We start from the raw sequence: 27,761 nt of genomic DNA, 5'->3' as shown, positions 1-27,761 counted from the left end.
CTCTGTCGATCCTTTGTGTGCGTTCTAGTGCCCCACGTGTTCCCAGCGTGGCAACTTGCGTTTTCCAGTGTACTTTTCCCGAGTGTTCCTGTGCGTTCACCTTCCACCCGTGTGCTTACCCAGTGTTTTCATTGATTCCCTTAGTGCTTGTGTCGTGCGTTGTGTGCATTATGGAGCAAATCCGCCGTTGTCCTAGGCCTAGAGCCGGGAAATCGTGTGGAGCGTTCCTCTCCAAGCCGGAAGTGGATCCTCACTCCCTTTGTTCCTCCTGTAGGGGAAAGGTTTGCTCGTCAGCAGATACGTGCCCCGATTGTGTAGACTGGAGCGATATCCAGTGGGTACGTTACGGTACCAAAAAGAGGAAATCAGCGAAACGTTCCCCCAGGAAAACTAGTGTTTCCTCGCCGATACCATCACCCAGTGAACGGTCCGACGGGGCCTCGGTTTCACTGTCCCCTACACAAAGTAGGGGACGAGGTAAGTCTAGTATTGTGGATGAACAAGGCGTCCTTTCCCAGGAGCCCAGTGTAAGTGCAGTGCCAATTGCGGGCCCCTCTAGGGCTAGTGAAGGACCCAGTAGTGCGTCTGGAGAGTCGGCCCTTGTGCTCGGGGGGCACGCTTCCTCCGATGACCCCTTGTGGGGTAGTAACGCGGTCTCGGTATCACCGCCGCCCTCGTGGGCCTGTGCTTCTGGATCGTCGTTAGGGGGAGACAACCAGAGAAAAGTTCGACCTTCGGGTAACGATGCCTTCGGTTGGAGGCTCCCGAAGACGCCGGGTAGCTCACCCCTGAGGATGGATGTGACCCTGGATCCCTGGCTCCCTGGCATGGAACGTTTTGAGTCGTTCCCGACCCTCCCCACGGAAGTCCCCGATGACTTCCTCCAGCCCTCGACCTCTGGCGTTCAACGCCCGAAGAAGTCCCCCGCAGTCCCCGCTACCAGCCGACACGCGGTGAACACAGTGTCGTCGGGTTCATCGGACGTCTATTCCTCGTCAGAGGAAGAGGTCAGGGTAAAACACCGCCGTCGGAGGGAGCGGTCCAGGAGCGAACGTTCCCGTTCGAGGTCGCGTTCTCGGTATAGCAGAAAGTGCTCCTGCTCCCCAGGCCGTAAGTATAGGAGAAGTAGGTCTCCCGGGGGCGCCTGGATCTACGTATCTCGGGACTCAAAGGTGCTTTGTTCCCCAGACCGCCGGTCCAGTGAGCGATCTCCAAGGCTGCCGTCCTCTAAGCACATCCTTGACCCTCGCGACCTAGCTCGCAGGAAAGACCTCTCTAGAAGGCATAAGTCCTCGAAGCCTCCGGTTCACCCCGCCCAGCGGTGGGAAACGCGCTTCTTGTCAGGCAGCCTGGCCGAACCAGCCCAGCTGGTGCGGCCTTCGGGTCGGAAGGAACGGTTCCCGCTGTCGGGTCAGCCCACGGGAACCGCGTCCTCGGCACCCAGAGCCTTAGGGCGTACGAGAGTTCCCGCTGAACCAGCGGTGCCTGCATTATCCCGAGCCCCTGGTGCGGACATACCCGCAGATGAGGTCCAGTACCTCAGCAGGACGGTGCCCCTGGCCCCAAGAGCTATGCGTCCAGTCGGCGTGCCCGGTAACCCAGCTCCCCCGCCCCAAGCCGAGACCTCGGCTGACGGAGGGGAGGGTTCCCCGACGGAGGACTCCGCCTATAGGAGAGTGGTTAGCCTTATCAGAAGGCACCACAAAATAGCAGAACCTGCGGCTACGGATGGAGATTCCTGGAGGTCAAGCCTTCTAAGGATCATGCAGACTCCCTCCCAACCTAAGACGTCCCTAGCACTCCCTCTAGCCCGAGATCTAGTTCTAGGGCAAGAGTATGTCGACAAGGTAGTGGCCAGCAATGCCGAGGCCCCCAAAACCCAGAGTGCCTCGAAATTGCTCCAGGGCCTCAGAACCCAAGGCAAAGTCTATGTGCCAGCAGGACGTCGCCCAGGTCCCTGTAAAGTGGAGTCGGCCGTAGACATCCTTAGTCAAGGCGTCTCAGACGATAGAGCCTCTTTGGCCCCAGTCTGTTTCTCGCCAGCAGAAGCCTCCATGATGGAGGAAATGTCGTGGGACTTAGTAAACGTCTCCTCTTGGTTGGACTGGTGGGCTTCCACTTTGGTGGGTGTACAAGCCTCCTTCGACCCCGAGAAACCTGACCAGCAAGGCCTACTGAGGGACCTCATTACCTCCGGGGGTAAAACCCTGAAGTTTCTGACATATCAGTCTCTCGCTCTAACAGCTAACTGGGTTCTCCGTAAGCGAGACACTGTTCTAACGAAGGTGTCTCGGAAGGTACCAGACAGGGAGGCGTGAGCCATTCGCAGCCTACCCCTGTGGGGAGAGTCTTTGTTCCCTCTGAAGGAACTAGAAGCCATAATGGAGAAGGTCTCGAAAAGGAGGCGGCTAACGTCCCCAGACCGACGACTTTTAGGAGAGCGCCCTACAAGAGGTCCGTCTCGGATAGCGCCGCGACGCCCCAAGCCTCTTCCAGCACTACGAGGAGAGAGGCCCCCTCTTCCTCCTGGTCCACAACGCCTCAGCCCCCCCGCAGGGGAGCTCCAGCGCCCTCAAGCTCCTTCAGGTCGGGTTACTCCGCCTCTAGGAGAGGCAGATCAGGCCGCCCCTTTAGAAGAAGATAGAGTGGTAGGCCCCCTATCCCCGCCCAAGCCTCGGGTTGGGGGATGCCTCAGACAACATTGGCAAGCATGGAAGGCTCAAGGGGCAGAGCCTTGGACAGTGTCCGTACTAAAGGAGGGCTACAGACTTCCGTTCCTAACGGAACCACCCCCTCTTATTCCGGCCAACCGGACAGAATGGCTAGCTCCCAAAGACCCGTTAAAGAGGACCGCCCTTCAAGAGGAGGTATCCTCCATGTTAGAGAAGGGCGCCATGGAAGAAGTTCTTCTCCTAGGGCCAGGTTTCTACAGTCGCCTGTTCCTGGTGGAGAAAGCGACCGGGGGGTGCAGACCGGTTATAGATCTGTCAGCTCTCAACAAGTTCGTCAAGAAGACGGACTTCAAAATGGACACTCCGAAGTCAGTCCTGCTGTCCTTGAGGGAGAAAGATTTTATGATGACCGTCGACCTCAAGGACGCATACTTCCAAATTCCGGTCCACCCCTCGAGTCGGAAGTTCCTCCGGGTGAAATGGGGTTCCCAGATCCTGCAATTCAGGACCCTTTGCTTCGGTCTGTCAACAGCGCCCCAGGTGTTCACGAGAGTCTTCACGACTGTCTCAGTGTGGGCTCACGAACGAGGCATCCGCCTTATCAGATACCTGGACGACTGGTTGCTCCTTTCCGCCTCAAAGGTCCTCTTGGAGGAACAAGGGAGAAGTCTCCTCCAGTTTTGCAGAGATCTGGGGATTGTAATCAACCCGAAGAAATCAAATCTATCCCCGTCCACCAGAATGAACTACTTGGGGATGACATTAGACACCATTCGGTGAAAAGTTTTCCCTTCGGAGGACAGGATAAGAAACCTCAGGCACATCATTCAGCCGTTCCTGTCAGAACACCCCAGGAGAGCGAAAGACTGGCAGAGGCTGATAGGCCACCTGGTCTCATTGGAGAAACTAGTTCCCCAGGGGAGGGTAAGGCTCAGATCCATCCAATTGAATCTCAAGAACCTCTGGTGCCAGACGGACTCACAACAGGTGCTAATTCCAGTCCTTCCAAACACGAGACCCTCCCTGGAATGGTGGCATTGCCAGTCGAACTCCCTCAAGGGGATGTCCTTCGGGACCGGCCCTCCCGAGTTACTTCTGTTCACAGACGCCTCCAACCAGGGATGGGGAGCCCATCTCCTCGACGAAACGGCACGAGGTACCTGGTTGGAAGGGGAGAAGCAACTCCACATCAATGTCCTGGAGTTGAAAGCAGTCCAGAAGGCGGGCCTACACTTCGCAAGTCTGCTAAAGGGAAACACCGTGGCGTTGATGGGCGACAACGCCACGGTAGTAGCATACATAAAGAAACAGGGAGGCTTGAAATTGAGAGAGTTGTGCGATCTCACCATAGAGATTCTAGATTAGGCAGAAGAAAATCAAGTGATGATGTTAGCAAGGTTCATTCCCTGGAAGAAAAACGTTCTGGCCGACGGCCTCAGCAGAATGGGCCAGATAGTAGGGACAGAATGGTCCCTTCTCCCGGAAGTAGCCAAGCTCATCATTCAGCGCTGGGGTTCCCCGGTGATGGACCTCTTTGCAACAAAACTCAACGCCCAACTCCCAGTCTATTGCTCCTCTGTACCAGACCCGAAAGCAGCCTTAGAAGACGCCTTTCACCACAAGTGGGACAATCTGGATGTGTACGCTTTTCCCCCTTTCACGTTGATAAGACAAGTGCTCAACAGAGTAAGGACCGCCCGGAACCTAAAGATGACTTTGGTAGCGCCCTGGTGGCCGGAGAGAGAGTGGTTCGCGGACCTAAAAGACCTAGCGAGTCAACCGCCGTGGCCTCTGCCCGCCAGGTCAGACCTTCTGCATCAGCCTCACTTTCTCAGGCTCCACGACAACCCACTCTCCCTTCGTCTTCACGCCTGGAGACTATCGAGCGGCTCCTGAAGAAGGAAGGATATTCTTCCTCCACGGCTAAGAGAATGTCTCTATACCTGAGAAAGTCGTCAGCCGCGGTATACCAGGCAAAATGGGCCTCCTTCACGAAGTGGTGCTCTGAGAGGCACATTAGACCTCTTAAGGCCTCTGTCCCAGACATAGCAGATTTTCTGGTGTTTCTTAGGGACAAGGTAGGAATGTCAATTCCAGCCATAAAAGGAGTTCGAGCCGCCTTAGGCCAAGTCTTCCTCCTGAAGGGCATCGACCTGGGGGCCTCGAGACACATAGCGATGCTTGTCAAGAGTTTCGAGCAGTCTTGCCCCCCACAGGCGAGTAGGGTGCCCCAGTGGGACTTAGCCAAGGTCCTGAAGATGCTGTGTCGTCCCCCCTTTGAACCCTTGAAGGATATCATAGACAGAAATCTCACCCTCAAGGCCGTCTTCTTGCTGGCCTTGGCGTCCGCTAAGGGAGTGGGAGAGATCCATGGTCTATCATACGACGTTTCTCATTCAAAGGGGTGGAAAGAAGTATCCTTCAAGTTTGTGCCTTCTTTTGTGGCCAAGACTCAGAACCCAGCAGTCTGGGACCCGAAGTTTGAGGGTTTCTCAATTCCTGCCATCCCTAAGACAGGCAATGCAGAAGACTTGAAATTATGCCCGGTGCGAACAATTAGGAAATACCTGGAAAGAACAGCGCATCTCCGACCAGGCATCAAGAGCCTCTTCGTTTCCACAGGTATTAATAAGAAACAAGTTTCCAAAAACACCATTTCCTTCTGGTTGAGACAAGTTATCGTCAGAACCTACAAGGAAGATGGCATAGCAGTGCCAGGCACTCCCCGGCCTCATGACATCAGGGGCCTGAGCACCTCTTTAGCCTTTGAGAAAAACATGGCAGTGGGGCAGATCCTGCGAGCAGGTACTTGGTCGAACCAGTCAACCTTTACTGCCCATTACCTCAAGGACTACTCAAGAAAATCCTTGGACGGGTTCTCCATTGGAACTGTCATCTCCGCCCTCCAAGCGGTGTAACGGTAAAAACCCCCGGCGCTATCAAGACCAGCGACCGGTAGGCACAAGTGCGGTTTCCTACCTCCTACCCAGTTGCTTACTTGCCTCTTCGGGGAATACCGACTGTTCCCATAAGATAACACATTCTTCACGACTACGCTCCTGGAAGGAACGTCAAAAGAAGTTTTTCAAAGGGTGAGTACTTAGACACTAACGTGAATTTTTGTGTAGTTACCCTCGCATCCGCTTTCTAGTAGGTCCCGTTATCCATAGGCCTCTTGGCCTCCACGTCCCGAGTCAGGGGGTCAGAATAGCACTCCCGCCTCCTAAAGTGTAAGTCTCCTAAAGAAAGTAGTTCGAGGTAAGTATTCGTGTTGGAACAAATCAAAAATTTTAAAGTAATTTTTATTTTTCCTAACATACTTACTGAGAACTACTTTCGGGTAATGGCCCTCCCTTCCTTCCCCGAGTGCCTCTCTTCCCTTGCTAGCATTGTGCTAATTCAATAGAACTTAATGATGAGTCTGACCCAGCCAGACAGCGACCTACCTTGATCCTACCCTCGGGGCACATTCCTTAATGCCGGGGGTAGGTCTCCTTAGAAAGCGGGGTGGGGGGTAACATACGCAAAACTCTGGTCGATAGAGAGGAGATTACCAGTAACTCCTAAAGAAAGTAGTTCTCGGTAAGTATGTTAGGAAAAATAAAAATTACTTAAAATTTTTGATATTTAGATACAGTGAAGTTGTATTAAAGCTGTAAGGTATGATAATCTGTGGTGTACACAGATTATATGTATATATATATATATATATATATATATATATATATATATATATATATATATATATATATCATCAGCCGTTATTACGTCACTGCTGAACAAAGGCCTCAAACATATCCTTCCCCCAACGTCTGTTTATGGTCTTTCTGCGCCAGTCCACACCCGCAAACTTTCTTAGTTCGGCACTCCATCGTCTTCTCTTCCTTCACCTGCTTCTTTTACAATAGCTAGGGACCCATTCTGTTATGTTTAATATCCATGTATTGTCTGTCATTCTTATCATATGTCCTGTCCATGTCCATTTATTTTTCATACATGTAAGAATATCCTCTACTTCAGTTTGCTCTCGGATCCATGTTGCTCTTTTTCTGTCTCTTAAAGTTATTCCCATCATTATTCTTTCCCTCGCTCTTTGAGTTGTAACTAGCTTTATGTTCTAAGGCTTTAGTAAGGTTCCAAGTTTCTGATGCTTAAGGTAATACCGGTAGGACCATCTCATTAAATATCTTTTTTTAGAGAAAGTGGCATTTTAATTTTCATAATCTCATTTTGTTTACCATATGCTCTCTATCCCAGCTAACCCTTCTTTTAATTTCGGTTTCGTGTCCTGGGAAACACTTATTGTCTGTCCTAAGTACATATATTTAATAACAATCTCAAGTGATTTGTCCATAAGTCTTATTTGTTGTCTGCATTTACATTGAACATTATCTTAGTTTTACTTATATTCATTTTGAGTCCTACAGTTCTGCTCACTCTCTTCAAATCTTCTATCATCTATTGTAATTCCTCCCATGATTCACTAAACACAACTATATCACCTGCAAATCTTAAGTTTTTCACTTATTGGGCGGTAATTTTTCAGTTCTTTTGTGTCTCTTTTTGTGAATTAGTATAATGATAATTTTTTTTTCCAAGTTGTAGGTATAGAGCATTCTTGCAGACATTTGGTGTAGAGTTCAGCGAGTTTTATTACCAAGAAACCTCCTGCATATATTATTAAATCAATTGTTAGGCCATCTTCTGCTGCTTTGCCTCTTTTGATGCCTTTTACTGCTTTCCTTACTTCTCATACTGTTACCTTTGGTACAGGCTCAGGTGTGTCATTATTTCTATTGGTGAAGTTCTATCACTAATACTGCGAAGTTATTCTATGATACCTGCAAGATTTTTATTAATAAGAAAAACCACTCCATTTTCTTTGTTCGTTTCATGTCCTTTAAAGCAAAATATATGGCCTTTTTTTTCAATTCTATATATAATTCCCTAGTTCATTTAATTTCTCTTAATCTTATTATATCCCAAATTTATTTCTGCCAGCTCTTCTAATGACACAGCAAGATTTTCCTCCCTAGACAGGGTCCTGACGTTGTAGGTTGCAAGGTTCAGTTTGCAAAGGTGGCCTATTCTAGTCCAGAGATTCTTAGCACCCCCTGCAGTGGGATGTAGCTGCCCTCCCCCTTGAGCAGCTGTTTGGGACTACGGGTCGAGACGGGTTTGTGATATAAATGTCTGGGTTTTGCCTAGTTTTCATCACCACGTTAGCCACTGCGGATTGGTGATGGTGGGAGATTTTCGTCTGATTGCTCATAACAAACGAACTTAATATGGGTGGTCCTGACTAGTATAGCTTTGCTGATCATTGTGATGTGCAAACTCACTCACCTCGTTTAGTTATCCCCACTCAGAAGTTAAATCAATTATGTTTTGTCCTTAACTTGTTTTCATATAGTTTTATTTCTTGCAGGTGTCAATAAGTGATATAATCTTTAATTTCTTATAAACTCTGTCATTTTGTAGTCTAGTTACAATTAAATTATTATTCTTGTCATATCTACCAGGACCGTTTTTGAAAATCTGTTGGGTCCTCATAACCTCAAGACAGCATCATTTTTTATACACTTTCCGCAGAAGCCCCGAATTTGAAATGAGAAATAAATGACGAAGATATTTTTTGGGTGAGATCCAAAGTCACGTTTCGCATTCTTTTACTTCGAGTTAGGCTCAGTCACGTTTGGCAGTAAGGATGTAGAATAGATTGGAATATAGATAGCACATATCTTCATCATCAAACAGGTTTGGAAATTGTGAAGAAAAGAGATTCTTGTGGCTATTAACAACACGTGATTCTAGTGAATGTGACCATCGGATGTATTTCACTATTGAAACAAAATGCATTCTAGTATCACAGGTATTTGCAGGCAAGAGGTTAAATATGTCTATATTCATCGTAGACCAGGGAGCTTGCTTACTTTTAGATCAGCCTTCCTTATAAAGAAGGTGACCACGGGCTCTTGCACTAAGGCAGCGTTCTAAACCAGCGAGCTGGCGTGTATTTGTTTGAAGTCTTCCAAAGAAAAGAAAGCATTTTCGTTTACATCCTTTTTTGAAAACCGAGACTTTCGCGTGGAATTTGTATTCAAGCACTACAATGGAATTTGGAAAGGTAACTTTTTTATTGATTCATTTTGCTCTATGTTGACAGAAAAGTAGTTATTTCCAAAGTACCCCCCCCCCTCTCTCTCTCTCTCTCTCTCTCTCTCTCTCTCTCTCTCTCTCTCTCTCTCTCTCTCTCTCTCTCTCTCTCTCTCTCGTGATAAGAGCTTATAAATTTTCATAGCGTTATTACCAAGCCATTATCTTTCGAGGCTATAAAAATCCTACCCTTATGCCTGGCTGTTCTAGTGTCCATTGGCGAGAATGTGCTGCTATTTGCCCGCTGTGATGCAGAAATGACTCAATACAAGAGGAAGTGCCTCATGATACGAAAGAAGATGATCATTTGTGAAGATGGACTCGAGGTAAAATGAGATTGTTTGTGAAGGGGATTACCCATAGTGCAATGAGAGATACCCTTTAATACAAGAGAAGACTCTAGGCGAAAGAGATACCTTTTACTGCAATATGATATGGCCCTTTGTAACAAAAGAATATGATCCCTGGTGAAATAGTATTTGGCCTTTGAAACCAAAGAACGCAGCTTGGAATAAGCGAACGTGGCATTCGGTACAAGATGAGACGTATCTTTGTGTGGGAGTGAGTGAACATCGATGCCGGTTGAAGTATTTCGTTGGTGCAATAGACAAAACTCTTTGTGCAAGACTGATGCGGTTTCAGGCAGGTTGTGGATATAAATTCTGAGTAGAAATTTACATTTAAGTTTAGTGCTTTTATTTTACTTTCATGTATCTGGAAGTTTGTGCGAAAATTGATGCACCCACTAAAATCGATGGTGTTTTTTTTTTTTTTTTTTTTTTTCACTTGCCAGTCTAGTTCTGTTCTAATATGAACTCCCTTTTGGGACTTTTAGCGGAGAGAGATAGAGAGAGAGAGAGAGAGAGAGAGAGAGAGAGAGAGAGAGAGAGAGAGAGAGACTCGGGTAACGCAAACCCTGTTAGACATCCTTTTTCGGATGCAATTTGATTCTTTGACCATCATGGCTTTATATAAAACAGAAAAACTATACACAAAGAAAAAAAGACGGAAAGACTAAAAATGATTCCGGATAGCCTTGTACTGGGTGGGAATTGGGAGCAATGTTGCAGTGGTGTCTAGTTGCCTTGTCCTTAACCTGAAGGAGAGAAAGATAAGGACGATGCTGAGGTGACATTTACCCTGCTTACGACGAGTATTTTTGGAAGGAAATTATTCTGTTTATCTAAAGAAAGTATGTTATTTACATAGGTATATGAGAGGTTCTATTATTTGAAAATTAGTTCAAGCACACAAACCTAATGTTTTTTCAAAGGACAGTTTTGGAAGCTAAATTAACACTTCGTTAATTAATGCATTTTAGTGTAGTTTTTTCACGGAACATGATATGGAATTAGTGTTATGATTCTTTTACGGTATCGGAAGAAAATAATTAAGATAAAGGCAATGAAATCTTAATTCAAACGGGTCAACACAATACAAAGTGCTTTGTATGAAGCTCACGTTACAGTAGCATTCCAAAAATCGTAATTGGGGTTAATCTCTACGGTGATAAACAGACTGAATTGTTTCATTTGCTTATCTCTCTCTCTCTCTCTCTCTCTCTCTCTCTCTCTCTCTCTCTCTCTCTCTCTCTCTCTCTCAGGAGGCTAGGGCTGTTAATGCATTACTTGGTGTGCACTATAGGTTGTTGCAGAGTGCCTGGCACTGTGGTCAGACAAGGGATCGTGCAATATTGCAGACCGTTCAAAGTAATTAGATTTGAATATTGAAGAGTTCCCAGGGGTCCGATGTGGACCCCCGAGGAGTAGACGCCGTTCCTCTTTGGACTCTTTAAAAACTTGTCGATCAAATTTCTCAAATTTTCGAAGGCTACAAAGAGCAGTCAATGGATACTAGACATTATTCAATGGTCTTTGATAAGAGTTTATCTCCCTTAGGTAATACCTTTTTTTTACTTCTATTTTACCTCCGTCCACCTTTCTCTCCCTCTTGCTGTAACCCCCCCCCTCTCTCTCTCTCTCTCTCTCTCTCTCTCTCTCTCTCTCTCTCTCTCTCTCTCTCTCTCTCTCTCTCTCTCTCTCTCTCTCATTATGCTATATTCTTTTACATTCAGAATATTCGTCTAGGGATGGAAGGTACCCCTAAACGTTAATGCTGCTGTCCCATTTTTCATGCTAAAGTAAATGGCCACCAATAGCCGACGTTAAAAAGTTTCCATTTTGTCTCATGGTTACCGAAGGAACAAGTGTTCAGTTATTATTATTATTATTATTATTATTATTATTATTATTATTATTATTATTATTATTATTATTATTATTATATTTGTAGTGTTTAGATTGATCATTGGAATTGATGTGCATAACTTTAAATATCTGGAAGACAAAGCTACTGATATTATTCACCATTGACATCATTATACCTGTTTTGTTCACATAATTTTTTAAACTATATACGCATAACTATTGAGCAAAATGAAACCCTTAACTGACGTAGTACACAAGGGTTAGAATCATAAAACAAGCAAGTTGACCATATATATCGAAACCAGTTTAGAAGTAAATTATATTAAACGGACTTCCCTTCGTAGTTTTCCTTTTCTTTCTGTCTAGCATTTCAAGGACTATATTTCTCTGGAGTTAGATTTCTCGAGTAACAGTTTTATCATTTCCATTTAGGGACTTCGCTTCTAAGCTTCTAATATCCAGACGGAAATGGAACTTTTGACGGTATTGTGAGAGGTTCGTTGTCTACATTGATGTGTTGTATCTGGGTACAGTATTTTTATAGAATGCTGTTTTCATTGAGCTATGATTTACATCATTGATAAGAAGGTATGTAATATTAACCTCTAAATAAGCATAGTATGTAGATAATAAATCCGGACGTGTTATGTATTTACATATATACATATATTTAAAAATACTGAGTATATATATTCATATATATATATATATATATATATATCATTACACACAAACACACACCCATGTATATATCTATATCTATATCTATATATATATATATATATATATATTATATATATATATATATATATATGTATATATATATATATATATATGGAAGAAGGTGTGGCTTATATCATCTCACCGCATTTAATCTTTGTATAGAGTGAAAACTTTGTCCCCTTACCTGTATTCCGCTGAGAGCATATAAGTGATTAAGTTCTCACCCTATGAAGATTAAGTGTTGTCGGGATATGGCTGGTGCCACTTGTTCATCCATATATGTTGATAGTTACTTAGGTCAAAGACCTCGATTAAGAATGTATATTATATATATATATATATATATATGTGTGTGTGTGTGTGTGTGTATTTTTATATATATATATATATATATACTGTAAATATATATATATATGTATATATATATATATATATACACATATACATTGAAACGTGTATATTTTATTCTTAAAGATGAGTTTAAAATGTTTTGGATGCTTTACCGTCTGGACCCAACGACTGCTTTTTCAAGGTCTATGAAAAGGGACAGTGGTAGCTGAAATGGTAGAACTGCCAAAATTACCTTTTGTATTTCATTTCCTTTGGGGGTAAAATCATATTTATAATTTTATATGAAAAGAAAATATCCCCATAAACACATATATTTATACACACACACACACACACATATATATATATATATATATATATATATGTATATATATATATTTATATATATACAGTATATATATATATATATATATATTATCTCTCTCTCTCTCTCTCTCTCTCTCTCTCTCTCTCTCTCTCTATATATATATATATATATATATTTATATATATATATATTTATATATATATATATATATATATATATCTTTCTGGGTCTTTTTAAGGCTTTCGACTCTTATTCGGGGAGTTTAAGTGTTATTGTCGTATAGATTGGTCAAATATTATTATTATTCTCGAATAAAGCTACTATGTTAAAAATAATCATTCCTCCGCATGGTTTGCCCATATGTGGAGAAAGGAGAAAATAATCTTAATTAAAAAGTGAATAACGAGTAAGCATGGATATAAAAACGTAGATATGTTAATTCATGCATAAAAAGACGAAAAAAACAAAAAAACAATGGTTATGGCTGATGGTTCTTTAAAATTTAAATAAAGGAAAGATTAATCTTATAATCTTCGATATGTAAATTCATGAATATATAGATGCAGCCAAAAAAAAAAAAAATATTGGTTATGGCTAATGGTTCTTTAAAATGTAATTACAGGGAAGCTTTTATAATTCTCGCATTCATAGCCAGTCTAGTATGTCAAGGAAATGGCCCAGGGTAATCTGGAGTAATAATAGAGGCTTTCTTAAACTCCTGACATCTAGTGGAATTAAGACTGCCAACAATATCAATACCACTGGTTATTGGAACATGAATACAGTATTTTGATCTCAGGAATTAAAGACTAGTGGAAGTTTCCAGGTGATGCCAGAGCTTTTGAAGTGTGGTCAAACAGATCATATGATCACTTCAAGTGTTATTTCCTTTGAGTTCAGTAATCTCACTGGATCTCCATAAAGGGGAGTTGGCTCAACTGTCTCCACAATATATCGCTCTTCTGTTATATCTACAAAGCAGCTTTAAAGTCTTCCAGCATCCATACTAACACTTCATTTATTGCTACCTCTTTCCAGACTCAATTACTCTATAAAAGAAATGATTGATTTTCGCATTTAGCTTCAGTTATTATTATTATTATTATTATTGTTATTATTATTATTATTATTATTATTATTATTATTATTATTATTAATCTTCATCCAAGCTGCAATCCTATTTGGAAAATTAAACTGCTATAAGCCCAAGAGTCCCAATAAGGACAGTAACTCAGAGCAGAAAAGAAATGAGGAATTAAAGAGTAATTCTGAAACAGAAATAAAAACAAGAAACCAATATATATTAAATAACATGTAAACTATGAAACTAAACATATGTCAACCTGCTCAAAAGAAAAACATTTGTGAAAGACTAAACTCCTTTAGTTTCATTCACTGAATGGAAAGGCTGTATCACAATTCGGTCACACCCGCTATAATACTTTGTAGTATTGAGTCACATGGAAGAAAATATAATAGAATTATAATAATTATTATTATTTCTAGCTAAGCTACAACCCTAGTAGGATAAGCAGGATATGCCATAAGCCCAAGGGCTCCAGCAGGGAAAGTAACCCAGTAAGGAAAGGAAACAAGGAAAATAGAATATTTTAAGAACAGTAACAGCATTGGAATATATATTTCCTATGTAAAGTATAAAAACTTTAACAAAACAAGAGGAAGAGAAATAAGATAGAATAGTATTCCCGAGTGTATCCTCAAATCCTCAAGCAAGAGAACTCTAATCCAAGATAGTGGAAGACCATGGTACAGAGGCTATGCCACTACCCAAGACTAGAGAACAATAGTCTGATTTTCCAGTGTCCTTTTCCTAGAAGAGCTGCTTGCCATAGCTAAAGAGTCTTTTACCCTTACCAAGAGGAAAGTGTCAGCTGAACAATTACGGTGCAGTAGTTAACCCCTTGAGAGAAGAATAATTGACTGAAGACACGAAGGAGAGGCTTGCGGCATCTCTTTCTCATCAAGTCCAACTGGAAGTTATGGCCTGTGACACTAGAGTACCAGATCACTACATGGTACTCTCCAAATCCCACTTACTGACGGTAATGAAGGACTTGTACCACTTCATAAAGGCTCGAAGAGCCTGTCGTGAATTCGTGTTTGCCGGTGCCACCGTGAAACACGAACCCCGGAGGCTGATTTCCTCCAACATCTGGGGAAAGCACCTGTTTCCTTCTGACCTTGTGAAGGAAATAACTGACAGAGCCGCCACGGAGAATAGGAACCTTCTCCACAAGTGGGGCATGTCCAGGAAAAGGAAACCCTCTCAGGACGACGGACCTCAGCCTAAGAGGAAACCTCAAAAGTCAAAACCCCAGCAACGTCAGCAAAGACGTCAGTTTCCGGGACCCGCTACCTCCCAAGTGGTTGCCCAACCACAACAGACCTTTCAATTGGTCCCCCAACCGGTGTTGTCACAGTCACCGGTCTTCACCCCTGCCTTTGAGCAACCATCAACTACCTTTCATGCCAAAGGTAGAGGCTCATTCAGGGGTGCAAGCAAAGACGCATCTCGCCGTCCCTCCAGAGGTAGAGGAGGAAAGGGAGCTAGCGGCCGAGGCAACAAGTCCTCGGGACACCAGAAGCAATGAAGTGCTTCCGGTGGGAGGAAGACTCCGCCAATTCCAGGATCGTTGGACCTTCGATCCCTGGGCACACAGCATCATCAAGAACGGTCTAGGCTGGAGTTGGACGCAACCACCCCCAATCTTCCAGCAGTTCTTCCAGCAATCAACCCCCCTTCTGGAAGAATATGTTCTAGACCTCTTGAACAAGAAGGTGATAAGGAAGGTAAAGTCCACCAGGTTCCAAGGGAGACTGTTTTGTGTTCCCAAGAAGGACTCAGACAAACTCAGAGTCATTCTGGACTTATCCCCCCTCAACAAGTTCATAGAGAACAACAAATTCAAGATGCTGACGCTTCAACAAATAAGGACCCTTCTGCCTCAAGGTTCCTACACGGTCTCTATAGACCTGGCGGATGCCTACTGGCACATTCCAATGAACCATCACGCTTCCTCCTACCTAGGATTTCGACTCCAAAGGAAAAGCTACGCCTTCCGGGCCATGCCCTTCGGCCTCAATGTGGCCCCTCGGATCTTCACAAAACTGGCGGATGCCATAGTACAACAGCTCCGCCTAAGAAACGTCCAGGTGATGGCCTACCTCGACGACTGGCTAGTCTGGGCTCCATCGCCCGAAGAGTGTGCAAAGTCTTGCAACGAAGTTACCCAGTACCTAGAACACCTGGGATTCAAGATCAACGAGAAAAAATCTCGCCTCTCTCCAGCTCAGAAGTTTCAGTGGTTGGGAATCCACTGGAATCTTCAGTCACACCGCCTTTCCATCCCCCAGAAGAAAAGGAAGGAAATAGCAGGGTCTGTCAAGCGACTACTGAAATCCAAACGCATTTCAAGACGACAGCAGGAACGAGTTCTAGGCTCTCTACAATTCGCCTCAGTGACAAACCCAGTGCTTCGTGCACAGCTAAAGGATGCCGCGGGAGTCTGGAGACGCTCGGCATCCATCGCTCGAAGAGACCTCAAGAGACGGCTTCCAAACAGACTACGACGCCTCCTAAAGCCGTGGTCGGAAGAAAAGGCCCTGAAAAGGTCCATTCCTCTCCAACACCCTCCTCCATCACTCAACATCCACACGGATGCCTCACTGGAAGGTTGGGGAGGTCACTCCCACCAGAAACAGGTTCAAGGTACCTGGTCTCCACTATTCAAGACGTTCCACATAAACATCTTGGAGGCCATGGCGGTCCTTCTAACTCTGAAGAAGTTATCCCCGCCGCCCTCGATCCACATCCGTCTAACCCTAGACAACTCGGTGGTAGTTCGTTGTCTCAATCGCCAAGGCTCAAGATCGCCCCAGATAAATCAGGTGCTTCTCCCAATCTTCCGTCTGGCGGAGAAGAAGAAGTGGCACCTGTCTGCAGTTCACCTACAAGGATTCCGCAATGTGACAGCGGATGCTCTATCTCGGACAAACCCGATAGAGTCGGAATGGTCTCTAGACGCAAGATCGTTCTCCTTCATCTCTCACCAAGTCCCAGAACTTCAGATAGATCTCTTTGCAACGAGCGACAACAATCAACTTCCTCTGTACGTAGCCCCGTACGAGGACCCCAAAGCAGAAGCAGTGGACGCCATGTCACTGGACTGGAACAGGTGGTCCAAGATCTACCTGTTCCCTCCCACCAACCTTCTGTTGAAAGTCCTCTCCAAACTGAGAACATTCAAAGGGACAGCAGCCCTAGTGGCTCCCAAGTGGCCCCGGAGCAACTGGTACCCCCTGGTCCTGGAGCTGCAGCTCAAGCTGATCCCTCTCCCGGGCCCAGTTCTCTCTCAACAAGTACAGAAGTCGACTGTCTTCGCTTCATCATCGAAAATCAAGGACCTTCATCTCATGATTTTCTCTCCCTTGCCGCAAAGAAGAGGTTTGGGATCTCGAAGAAAAGTCTAGACTTCCTAGAGGAATACAAGACCGAATCCACGAGACGGCAATATGAATCATCCTGGAGGAAATGGGTCTCCTTTGTCAAGGCAAAAAATCCTAAAGAAATCACAATTGATTTCTGTATGTCCTTCTTCATTCACCTTCATGGACAAGGATTAGCAGCCAATACGATTTCCACCTGCAAATCGGCCTTGGCTAGACCAATTCTATATGCTTTCCAAATTGATCTGTCCAACGACATCTTCAACAAACTACCAAAAGCATGTGCTCGCCTACGTCCAGCACCCCCTCCGAAACCGATCTCCTGGTCACTAGACAAGGTACTCCATTTCGCCTCCAACTTGGACAATGATTCATGCCCCCTCAAGGATCTGACTCAGAAAGTTATATTTTTATTTGCTCTCGCTTCGGGAGCTCGAGTCAGCGAAATAGTGGCATTATCAAGAGAAGAAAGACACATCCTGTTTACCGATTCAGGAGAAGTGACCCTCTCCCCTGATCCGACGTTTCTCGCTAAAAATGAATTACCCACCAAAAGATGGGGCCCTTGGAGAATATGCCCCCTGAAGGAGGATGTCTCTCTATGTCCAGTAGAGAGTCTCAAGGTCTATCTTCGCAGAACTTCGAACTTTGGTGGAGGCCAACTCTTCAAAGGAGAAACATCGGGCAGCGACCTGTCACTGAAACAATTAAGAGCGAAAATCACCTACTTCATTCGCAGAGCGGATCCGAACAGTACACCCGCTGGTCATGATCCTAGAAAAGTGGCATCTTCTCTGAATTTCTTTCAGAGCATGGACTTTGAAAGCCTTAAAAACTTCACGGGCTGGAAGTCCTCGCGAGTTTTCTTTAAACATTATGCGAAACAAGTGCACGAAGTCAAACATTTTGTGGTAGCCGCAGGTAGTGTTATGAAACCTGCACCTAACTCTGCGTAGAACAGTGAGTTACTTGGGACTCTAACTCTTCGGGTGCCTATGTTGACCCTCGAGCGATTCATAGTGATGTCTAAAAACACTTAGTGCTTTTATAACTGTTCTTATCCCAGGTGAAATGTCATAGTGTCACACAAGTGCCGCATGCCTTGAGCATGATGTGTTATTTAAAGACTTGCGTTCCTCGAGAACGAGTACCTACTAATATCCTGAAATTCCTTTTCAGATTCAAGAGCAAGCCTTTATTTCTATGTACATTATTATTACTGTAAATGAACTTTACTTTTGCTGTAAATTATTCAATTTCTGCATTGTGAAATAAAATTTCTATTTTATTACTTATGCGTCTCTTTCAGCTCCTACTTACTATGAAATACATACCTGTCATAGTTTTATTTATTCCTCCTTTCTTATGGTTATGAAGAATTTAAGATGTTTAATCCTAAATTATATTCACCCTGACTAAGTAAGGTTCCTACACGAATACTTACTTCTGATAACCAAGAGATGAACTTTATACACAGTGCCCAACCACCACTGGTCTAATTTCAGAATGTTCCTATACAAATACCAAACATTCCGCTTCATCTCTAAGTTCTTCAAGTTCTTCTCTCAGGATGAATACCCCTTCAATACCACTTTGACGTCGGCATAGCCCATGGGAACTTCCTGCCAAGGGGGGCAGGATACTTCGTTCCTATGGTTCTTACCTAAGATTACTTTGCTGTTTTGTCAATGCCTAGGCACTTAATACTGGGGGAAAATCTACCACGATACATTGATTCTCTGGTACTCTTCCATCAGGACGCCATGGCTTGAGCCCAAAAAACGGATTTTGAGCGAAGCGAAAAATCTATTTTTGGGTGAGATAGCCATGGCGTCCTGATGGACCCTCCCTACTACTTCGTCCAGTTTTGTTCCCACCCTGTGCTACTGTATCATGGTGATGGGCAGCAACTGGCTTCAGGATGAAGACGGGCGTGACGTCATTAGAGCAATGGCGTCCGTTTGTTTACGTCTCGAGTATCAGTAGTAGCCACGAGTGAGATTAGCTGTGGAACGGCTCCCAGCTATTCTCAGTCCTTACACACCGAAGCATTAACTCTGTTCGGGGTGAAGATAGCTATGTGGCGCGTTCAGACATGCGCGTCCCCTGTTGTATTACGATGTCTTAAAGGGAAACCTGTGAGATACTCGCTCCAGAAGTTAGAATTCTGTGATAACCTGTGGTTAAATTCTCTGGGAATATCTTAGTAGTCTTATACCCAAGGAAGCTACCAAAAAGGAACCTTCCATCAGGACGCCATGGCTATCTCACCCAAAAATAGATTTTTCGCTTCGCTCAAAATCCGTTTTTACTCAATTGGTGGCTTTTTTACCATTCATGATGTGAAGCATGAACGTAGTAGAGACCTTTATTTGGTGTTTTTGTTTTTCCTTGTAGGCAAGTTAAAAAAAAAATACATCAAGTAATTGTATATCCTATTGGTTGATTAGATTTATAAGGGTGATGGAAATTTTGGTTTGGAAAAGACTAGTAAATTATAATAGAAATGATTGTAATATTGATTATAATAAGACCCGTATTGATGGTAATTGCAATGTATGTTGATAACTGGCTGTTATTTTTAGTAAGTAAAGGATGATAGTTTGGAAAGCAAATGGATGCACATAGCTCAGAACTTTTTGTCTCCTAATAACTGCAGTCGTTATTGTAGTTCGTGTTATTATTACTATTATTACGTTATGAAAATGCCTACGTGCGTGTTTTCACAGAATACGAAATGCAGTGGAATGCAGTTAGGGACTTCATATCTTGAAAATTCTTTTGCATATCTAAATAATTTCCGAGTCGTCTTATTGAGGTGCAAATTGGGTTCATGGAACTGCACGCTGGGATTCTTTAACAAGAACTTCCACATTCCACGAATCTTTTTCCCATCTTCATTTTAATTTGGCTCTTCCTGAATGTCGTTTTATTTCGTGTTATATTTTACTTTCATTTCTTTTTATTTTCTGCTTATGTAGTTAACTGATAGATTCTTTTAGTGAGGTTCTTTTGTCATTTGGCATTTTTCCTAATCAGTCTACAGTATATAAACGTCGATGATCTTCTATGAGCATATCTACCTGCTGATCTATGAGGCTCAATTAGTTAATTTATTGCGAGGATTTACCGTAATGAGCGTTTTCACTGTCTTTTTATAATTCATTAGCTTTTTATGTAGAGTGATTGATGCAACCGAATATTAGATTATTATTATTATTATTATTATTATTATTATTATTATTATTATTATTATTATTAAAAGTAGTAGTAGTAGTAGTAGTAGTAGTAGTAGTATTCAGTGTTCAATAATCTTTATTAATGAAGAAAATTGGTAAAGATTAGTACAAAAATGAATAGGTATATGCCTGCATTAACAACCATTCAAATCAGAAAGGGGAGGGAGGTAATAGCGCATAGCGCTTTTAAGTTATATTGCAGTCTAAATGAACCTCACCTTTTACCCATCATATACTGTATACTCGTGCTTGTAATCTGTTGGATGACAACGTAAACAACTAACTGAGTAATGCATTTGGATTAATTTCCCCCCCCCCAAAAAAAAAAGGAAAAAAAAGGAGCAATTTGGTTTTCAATTTCAGATAGTATGATCTTTAATTGATTATATCTACTGAAACTCCGACACACCCTGGAATTGTGTTTTGCCCTGACATGTGTGCAGTTTATTTACATCCATAAATACATTTATTGTTGTATGGTAGTCAGAGGACATCTTTGGTTACCGTGTAAACGACTAATAAAGAAAATCTCCTTAGTGGAATGCATCCTTTTTTTTACTTTACATTTGTTTGAGGATTCCAAGTAATAGGAAATCAAACTGGCATCAAGATTATTGTCTTGCTACATTCGTAAGATGTAACTGTTTCATAATCTGACTTATACTGGAGGTCAACTTTTCAAGGGTCATCTTTTCAAGAACCATGCATACATGACGAGAAGGACTTTTAAACAGTATTTTTATGTTTTTTGGTGTAATGGAGAGAGTCGTTAAAATAAACCCGTGTGAAAGCTATTAATAACGCTTCAAACTTGTTCCAGCATTCAAAATAGATTGTCAAAGCGGATAAATGAGATAGGAGAATCCAGTTTTATATCTGATGCTGAGAACCAAGACGATGCTTTTCTTGCTCCCTTTTGCCAAGTCATGGCTTGGAGACGTCTTCTATCTTCGGTATTCCTTATTACCAGTTACATTCCAAGTCTGAAGAAGCTCGCATTCCCATTCTCGTCTTATTTTCTTTCTGGTTTGGATTTTTTTCCCTTTAAATTGACCTTGACATTCAAAAGCATGAATGAAACGATGACGGGAAGAAGAGAGGCTGACGAAGTCTCGGTCGGGAAAAGGAGCAACTGTATATCACTTACTTGTTACTTGCTGTGAAGTTTTAGGTCCGTATTCCACCCATGAGGAGGTGCTCCAACAGACCATCCTTTACTGATCTTGTCGTTTCAACTTCCAGGTGTAGAGACGGCTTGAGAGAATAGTCCTACCTGATGGTGAGAACTTTAAAGTCATATGCTTAGGGAAAAAATAATTTGTGTGTGTATATATATATATATATATATATATATATATAGATAGATAGATAGATAGATAGATATAGATATAGGTGTACGCGACCCGTCAAAAATGACGGCTGAATATTCAGATTGATATGCAAGCACACAGATCCGACCTGTCCCACCCCCACCCATATTCCTAACAACACGACAGTTATCGTTTCCAAGTGTACTGTACCTCTCGGGGTACTCCTTCTCACCTGGGTATGACTACTCCCTCCCCTGGGACGGTGAGAAGCCTAGTAGTTATAAGTCAGGCAGTGCCGCTCAGCGTAATTTAAAATATATATATATATATATATATATATATGGGTGTGTGTATGTATATATAGATAAATAATTTATTTTTTATATATTATATGTATTATATATATATATACATATATATATTTTATTCATAAATATATATATATATATGTATGTATATATATATATATTGAGAGAGAGAGAGAGAGAGAGAGAGAGAGAGAGAGAGAGCGCCCAGACACTTGCTCTATAGGGTTTATACAGTATGTATATATATATATATATATATACATATATATATATATATATATACATACATATATATATATATATATATATGTATAATATGTATATACGGTATATACAGAGAGAGAGAGAGAGAGAGAGAGAGAGAGAGAGAGAGAGAGAGAGGAGAGGAGAGAGAGAGAGAGAGAGAGAGAGCCCCCTCTTCTGCCTGCATATGAATAAACTTACTAAAAGTCTTGTTTCTTGATTTCAGGTAGCCTGACACTTCTGGTGGAGAGGCAGACTTTGCAAGCACAGGTAAGATATACTGTAGAGTTTGATTTATTATTATTATTGTTGTTGTTGTTGCTGTTGTTGTTGTTGCTGTTGTTGTTGTTGCTGATGTTGTAGCTGTTTTAGGGGTTTCACTTTTGCAAGCTGCTCCCATACAGTTCGTAAGGTCTGTTGTGTTTGTTTTTGTTAAATGATTAACCGGTGATGAGGTGTGGGACAGAGGTAGATGGAGAAAGCTGACCAGAAACATCGACCCCACTTAGAAGTGGGAAAAGATGTAGACAAAGAAGAAGAAGAAGAAGATGAAGAAGAAGAAGAAGAAGATCTTTACATCATCCCAATGGGTCGTAACAGCAGTTTTTATAATAGTAATAATATATTTAGTCATAGAAGTGACAACAATTGTTATGCTAGTAATGGTAATAATAGATTCCTTTAGTAGCTTCAGAAGAATATTTATGTTTCACTCATAAATGACTGTTTCCCTTTAATCCTGTTGGATAAGAGGTTGACTTAGTAAGCCAGTTTTCCTTATCCATAGAGAGATTTTTATTATATTACTGAAGTTTTTTTTTTAGTTACGTATAAAAAAAACCTTCGATGGACTTTAGATAGAATGAATTATTCAGTTGAACTTGTTGCATCAGTCGGATTGGGGTAAGGGTTCAGTAAGTTGTAATGAATTACACAACATTACATCGTTCAGAATAGATTAGGGAATTATATCAAATATCAATGGGAGCTATTTGGTTGGAGTAAATAAGGATGTTTTAAATAAGACGAAAAGGTTTGAATTTTCATATCAGTCAGAATGTATGAAAACAATGACTGTCTAATTAAATCAAGTAATTTGTTGTTAATTGGGATGGAACAAACGGTTTACAATGAACCAGCACTAATCAGGGTGCTGTGACAATTAGAATAAAATTAAACATATTTGTCAAAATATTGAATAGTCAGATTTCGTCTTAAAAACTTGTCTCGTTGAACAATGCTTTCAGACTTGAAAGGAAACCATTAGCCCCTCTCTCTCTCTCTCTCTCTCTCTCTCTCTCTCTCTCTCTCTCTCTCTCTCTCTCTCTCTCTCTCTCTCTCAGTTTCCATGGGAGATGCTGGACATAAAAGAAGACAAAGAATTCTAGATTACAAAGATACAACGAAACATAACTCTTACAAATGTGGACGTTCCGGCAAATATATTTGACTCCTTTTTAAATCCTCCCTTTTGCAAGATCTTTGTTTTAGAAAGAGATGCTTGTTACAGTTTCCGTTTTAATTAGCCTGCAACAAGCTTGTTAGTTTGCACTCCAAACAATGCCATTGTGTGAGGAGCTGATGCCGTTATTTTAGCTTGTCCTACCGAAGGGAAGTCTTGTTATTCGATGCTTGATAAACAAGCAATGTTAGATATTCGAATGATTTCATTCTCGCTACTCTTAGGCCTTGGCTCGCCCTTCCTCCCGTATTAATGAAGAGAGAAGAATCCTATTTCTGTTTTCTATTGTGTCAGGTTCTATGGAAGAATATTTTTTACTATATTTCTCGTGTTTGTTATTTAGTATTTGTTGTTTGAAGTAATGGATAGAATTCTTGAAATTCCCCCCCCCCCTTAGCCCGTTTGATCTTTACATTGATATTTCATGGAATAATAGTTTTTGTTAATTAATTTCTCTGGAAGGACTTTGTGGAGTTTTCTTGGTATCCTTCCAAATATCTCATCCATTAGCGTACCAAGTTGTTATTATTATTATTATTATTATTATTATTATTATTATTATTATTATTATTATTATTATTATTATTATTATTATTATTATTATTATTATTCTTGCTGTAAATTTTGGTAATGAGAGTTATTCCTAACATTGCAAATAGACTAACAGAATAACGTTTGAAATATAATATTTGATTCCTGACACAACCGCAGGCATTAGATTAGGACTTCACGTGTGAGAGATAAGAGCATTACCAACAAGGCCACAAAGGCCGCAATCAGAGGTGAAACATACTGTAAGGAGTACATACGGTGTTATCTGAACACCTAATACCGTGCCAGCAAATTATTACCAGGTTTAAATATAAATTATTCTATCGAGTGAATGTGATGGAAATAAGAATAAACAGTAAAGTGTGAAAAATCTGAAATAGAAATTTATTTCTCGTTTCATCATATGAGTGAAAATGTTTCATTTGAGAAGGAAATCCTTTTGAAGTCGCTATGAAATCATTTTCAGTTGTTTTTTGGGATATCCATTGAAAAATTGTATCGTCTTAGATATTAGATGTCATCTGAAGGTTTTATGTAACATTTTGAATATGCCTTGATGCGGTTTATATATATATATATATATATATATATATGTTAGTGTACGCGATCCGTCAAAATGGACGGCTAAATATTTAGATAGATAGTCAACCCTTTCCACCCTTTCCCACTTACCCAAAAGTCAAGAAGAGACCTAATGATCATACAGTTGGTGATGCCGCTCAGTGTATTATATATATATATATACATATATATATATATATATATATATATATATATATATATATATATATATATATCTCCTCAAGGCATATTCAAAATGTTACAAAATGTGTGTATATATAGCCAAGCACTTGGTCTTTATTATATATGGGAGATATTTATCGAAGAGACGATCCTAGATGAAAACATCATGTAAAGAAAATTTTATTGGACAAAACGTTCCTGAAGAATGTATCATTAGAAAATTTAGTTAAAAGTATATGCTTCTATAAAAAGGCTATTGAGATAAGCTATGAGATTTCCTCCAAAAGAAGTATCTTTATTCGATGTGTTCTTATATGTCATTAAAAAGAAATAAAGGCCTCTACCTGGAGTTCTGTCAGAGACAGCATCCAGTTCTATTTCATTCCGGTAATGACCTCGACCCTTGCCAGTATATTCTCCAAAGCAATGGTCGATGCCTCTGTTTTTGTTCCTTTCAAACAAAAGAGCTTAAAGATAAATGGTTTTGCTTATGACCTGCAAAGGAGGCCAAAGAATCCGAGATATTTATACGTCAGTGTATTAAGCAGATCTATCTTTAGATGATATTTTATTCTGTTAGTTTTTTACGTATCCGAAAAGACGGCTAAATAATTTAGTAAATTTGTGCACATGCAGATTCAATCCTTCCCTCCCCTCCCCCCCCCCTTACTAGTCCACTGCAGAACAAGGCCTCAGACATGTCCTTCCACTTCCATCTGTTTATGGTCTTTCTGTGCTATTCCATATATATATATTATATATATACATATATATATATATATATATATATTATATATATATATATATATATATATATATATATATATATGATATATATATATATATATATATATAGCCAGACACTTGCTCTTTAGTATATGTCTTTATAGTTTATATATGAAGTATGTTTTAATGTTGTTGATGTTTTTGAAATACTTTATTTTAGTTGTTCATTACCTCTTATATCGTTTATTTATTTCCTTATTTCCTTTCCTCACTGGGCTATTTTCCCCTATTTGAACCCTTGGGCTTATAGCATCATGCTTTTTCAACCAGGGTTGTAGCTTAGCTAATAATAATAGTAGTAGTAATAATTGGGGAGATATCCTACTAGCGTACTCATGATAATATAACAGTGGGCTGGCGCGGCCAGTCCCTTCATGAGGATATTATGATCTCCCTGGATTTGTCCAAGATGAAGTTGGCTTCCGGGATTTTCATATAATCACGTCAAGCTCAGGAGACATCTGGTAACCTTGTAGTTGGTAGTGACATCAGACAACCCTTCAGTGCAACATTTATGAATCATCTTGTGACAAAAGAAACGGTTACAAAATAGTATCGTTATATTTATGAAATAAAAGTTATTCTTCGGTTAACGTAGAGTATACTATAGGGTACTATATACGTGAGAATAAAAGCTTTGCATTTTGCTGCATTGTAAAGATGCCAGATGAGAGTCTCCTTTTCTTCTCCATGATGTTTAGTCAAGTTTTTGAGGCTTCTTTTTCAAGTCTGCTTATTTATAAAAGGAGTAGTGGTGTTGGTACCTGGTTCAGAAATGGATGATACACATTGCGCCCAAAACACAGTCACTGTTTTATTACATTTTTGCATTATTTATTATATATTCTCTTCATGTTTTACTATTTTTGCTTGATAAAATTTTGTAAGGCAATGTAAATTAAAATTGTAGTTTTTTTCTGGTGTGTTTAAACAAAACTTTTCTTGCATATTCAGGAAAAGTAAGAATAGATTCGGGGAAAAGTAAATATCTGCATCCTGTTCCTCAAAGTAACATTTTACTAAAATTGCCATGAATCCCTAATGATCACGTATTTGTTTTTATTCTCTCATTTCTTACGCGCTCTCCTTGACAGCACTGCAATCCTTAGGTGCTTCCACAAAATGAACCCAACGTGTCGGTGCTTCAAGCCATCTCCACTCGGTTACGATGATCTTCGGTGTTTAGAGTATTATGAACTCAAGAAGATTTGCCCTTCCTTGGTTTTCTTTTATTTATGCATTTTTTTATTTCATTCTTATTTAACCTTCACATATGCTTCTTAATTAACCTTAAAAGGACAGTATTTGATAAGAATTTTTTTTATTGTTATTACTTGGTAAGCTATAACCCTACATGGGAAAATAGGATGATATAAGCCAGGGTTTCAACAAGGAAAAATAGCCCAGTGAGGAAAGGGAACAAGGAAAATTAAAATATTTAAAAAACTGTAACATTAAAATAAATATGTTCTATATGTAATTTAAAAACTTTTAACAAAACAAGAGGAAGGGAAATAAGGTAGAATAGTGTGCCCGAGTGTACCCTCAAGCAAGAGAACTCTAACCCAAGACAGTGGAAGACCATGGTACAGAGGCTATGACACTACCCAAGACTAGAAAACAATGGTTTGATTTAGAAGTGTCCTTCTCCTAGAAGAGCTGCTTACCATAGCTAAAGAGTCTCTTCTACCCTTACCAAGAGGAAAGTGGCAACTGAATCATTACAGTGCAGTCGTTAACCCCTTGAGTGGAGAAGAATTGTTTGGTGATCTCAGTGTTGTCAGGTGTATGAGGACAGAGGATAATATGCAAGGAATATGCCAGACTAGTCGGTGTATGTCTAGGCAAAGGGAAAATTAACCGTAACCAGAGAGAAGGATCCAATATAGTACTGTCTGGCCAGTCAAAGGACCCCATAACTCTCTAGCAGTAGTATCTCATCGGGTGGCTGGTGCCCTGGCCAACCTACTATTGTAATAGAATGCTCAATAGAAGTATGCATGACAAATGAAATGAATTAGCAAATAAGGAAAACAAAGGATTAAGTGCACACATACTTAAACCAGTAGTAGTATTTTAAGAAAATTATAATAACTGCATGATTTACTGCCTGTTTGGATAAGCTGATACTATCATTCAACTTTTGCATATTACAAAGCAATTATATTCTTATTTAGGTATTTCTGTTTACTGGCTTTCATAACATGACATTTTTTGTATGATGAAATTGAATG

The 27,761-nt window shown here is 41.0% G+C and overlaps 1 protein-coding gene across 1 annotated transcript in view; it reads left to right on the top strand.

The window, feature by feature from the left end:
* The window catches only part of LOC137618466 (zinc finger Ran-binding domain-containing protein 2-like), a 30,473-nt gene extending 8,255 nt beyond the window's left edge, over positions 1-22,218 (top strand). Inside the window, exons 3-7 of the mRNA XM_068348628.1 lie at positions 386-477; positions 1,000-1,200; positions 2,265-2,454; positions 20,943-21,075; positions 22,210-22,218. Coding sequence (XP_068204729.1) covers positions 386-477; positions 1,000-1,200; positions 2,265-2,454; positions 20,943-21,075; positions 22,210-22,218 — 625 coding nt within the window. The remainder of the gene's footprint in view (positions 1-385; positions 478-999; positions 1,201-2,264; positions 2,455-20,942; positions 21,076-22,209) is intronic.
* The last annotated feature ends 5,543 nt before the right edge of the window (positions 22,219-27,761 follow it).

The sequence above is a fragment of the Palaemon carinicauda genome, chromosome 24, assembly GCF_036898095.1.
Source record: "Palaemon carinicauda isolate YSFRI2023 chromosome 24, ASM3689809v2, whole genome shotgun sequence".
Classification (NCBI taxonomy): domain Eukaryota; kingdom Metazoa; phylum Arthropoda; class Malacostraca; order Decapoda; family Palaemonidae; genus Palaemon; species Palaemon carinicauda.
This window is presented reverse-complemented; position numbering and strand designations above follow the sequence as displayed.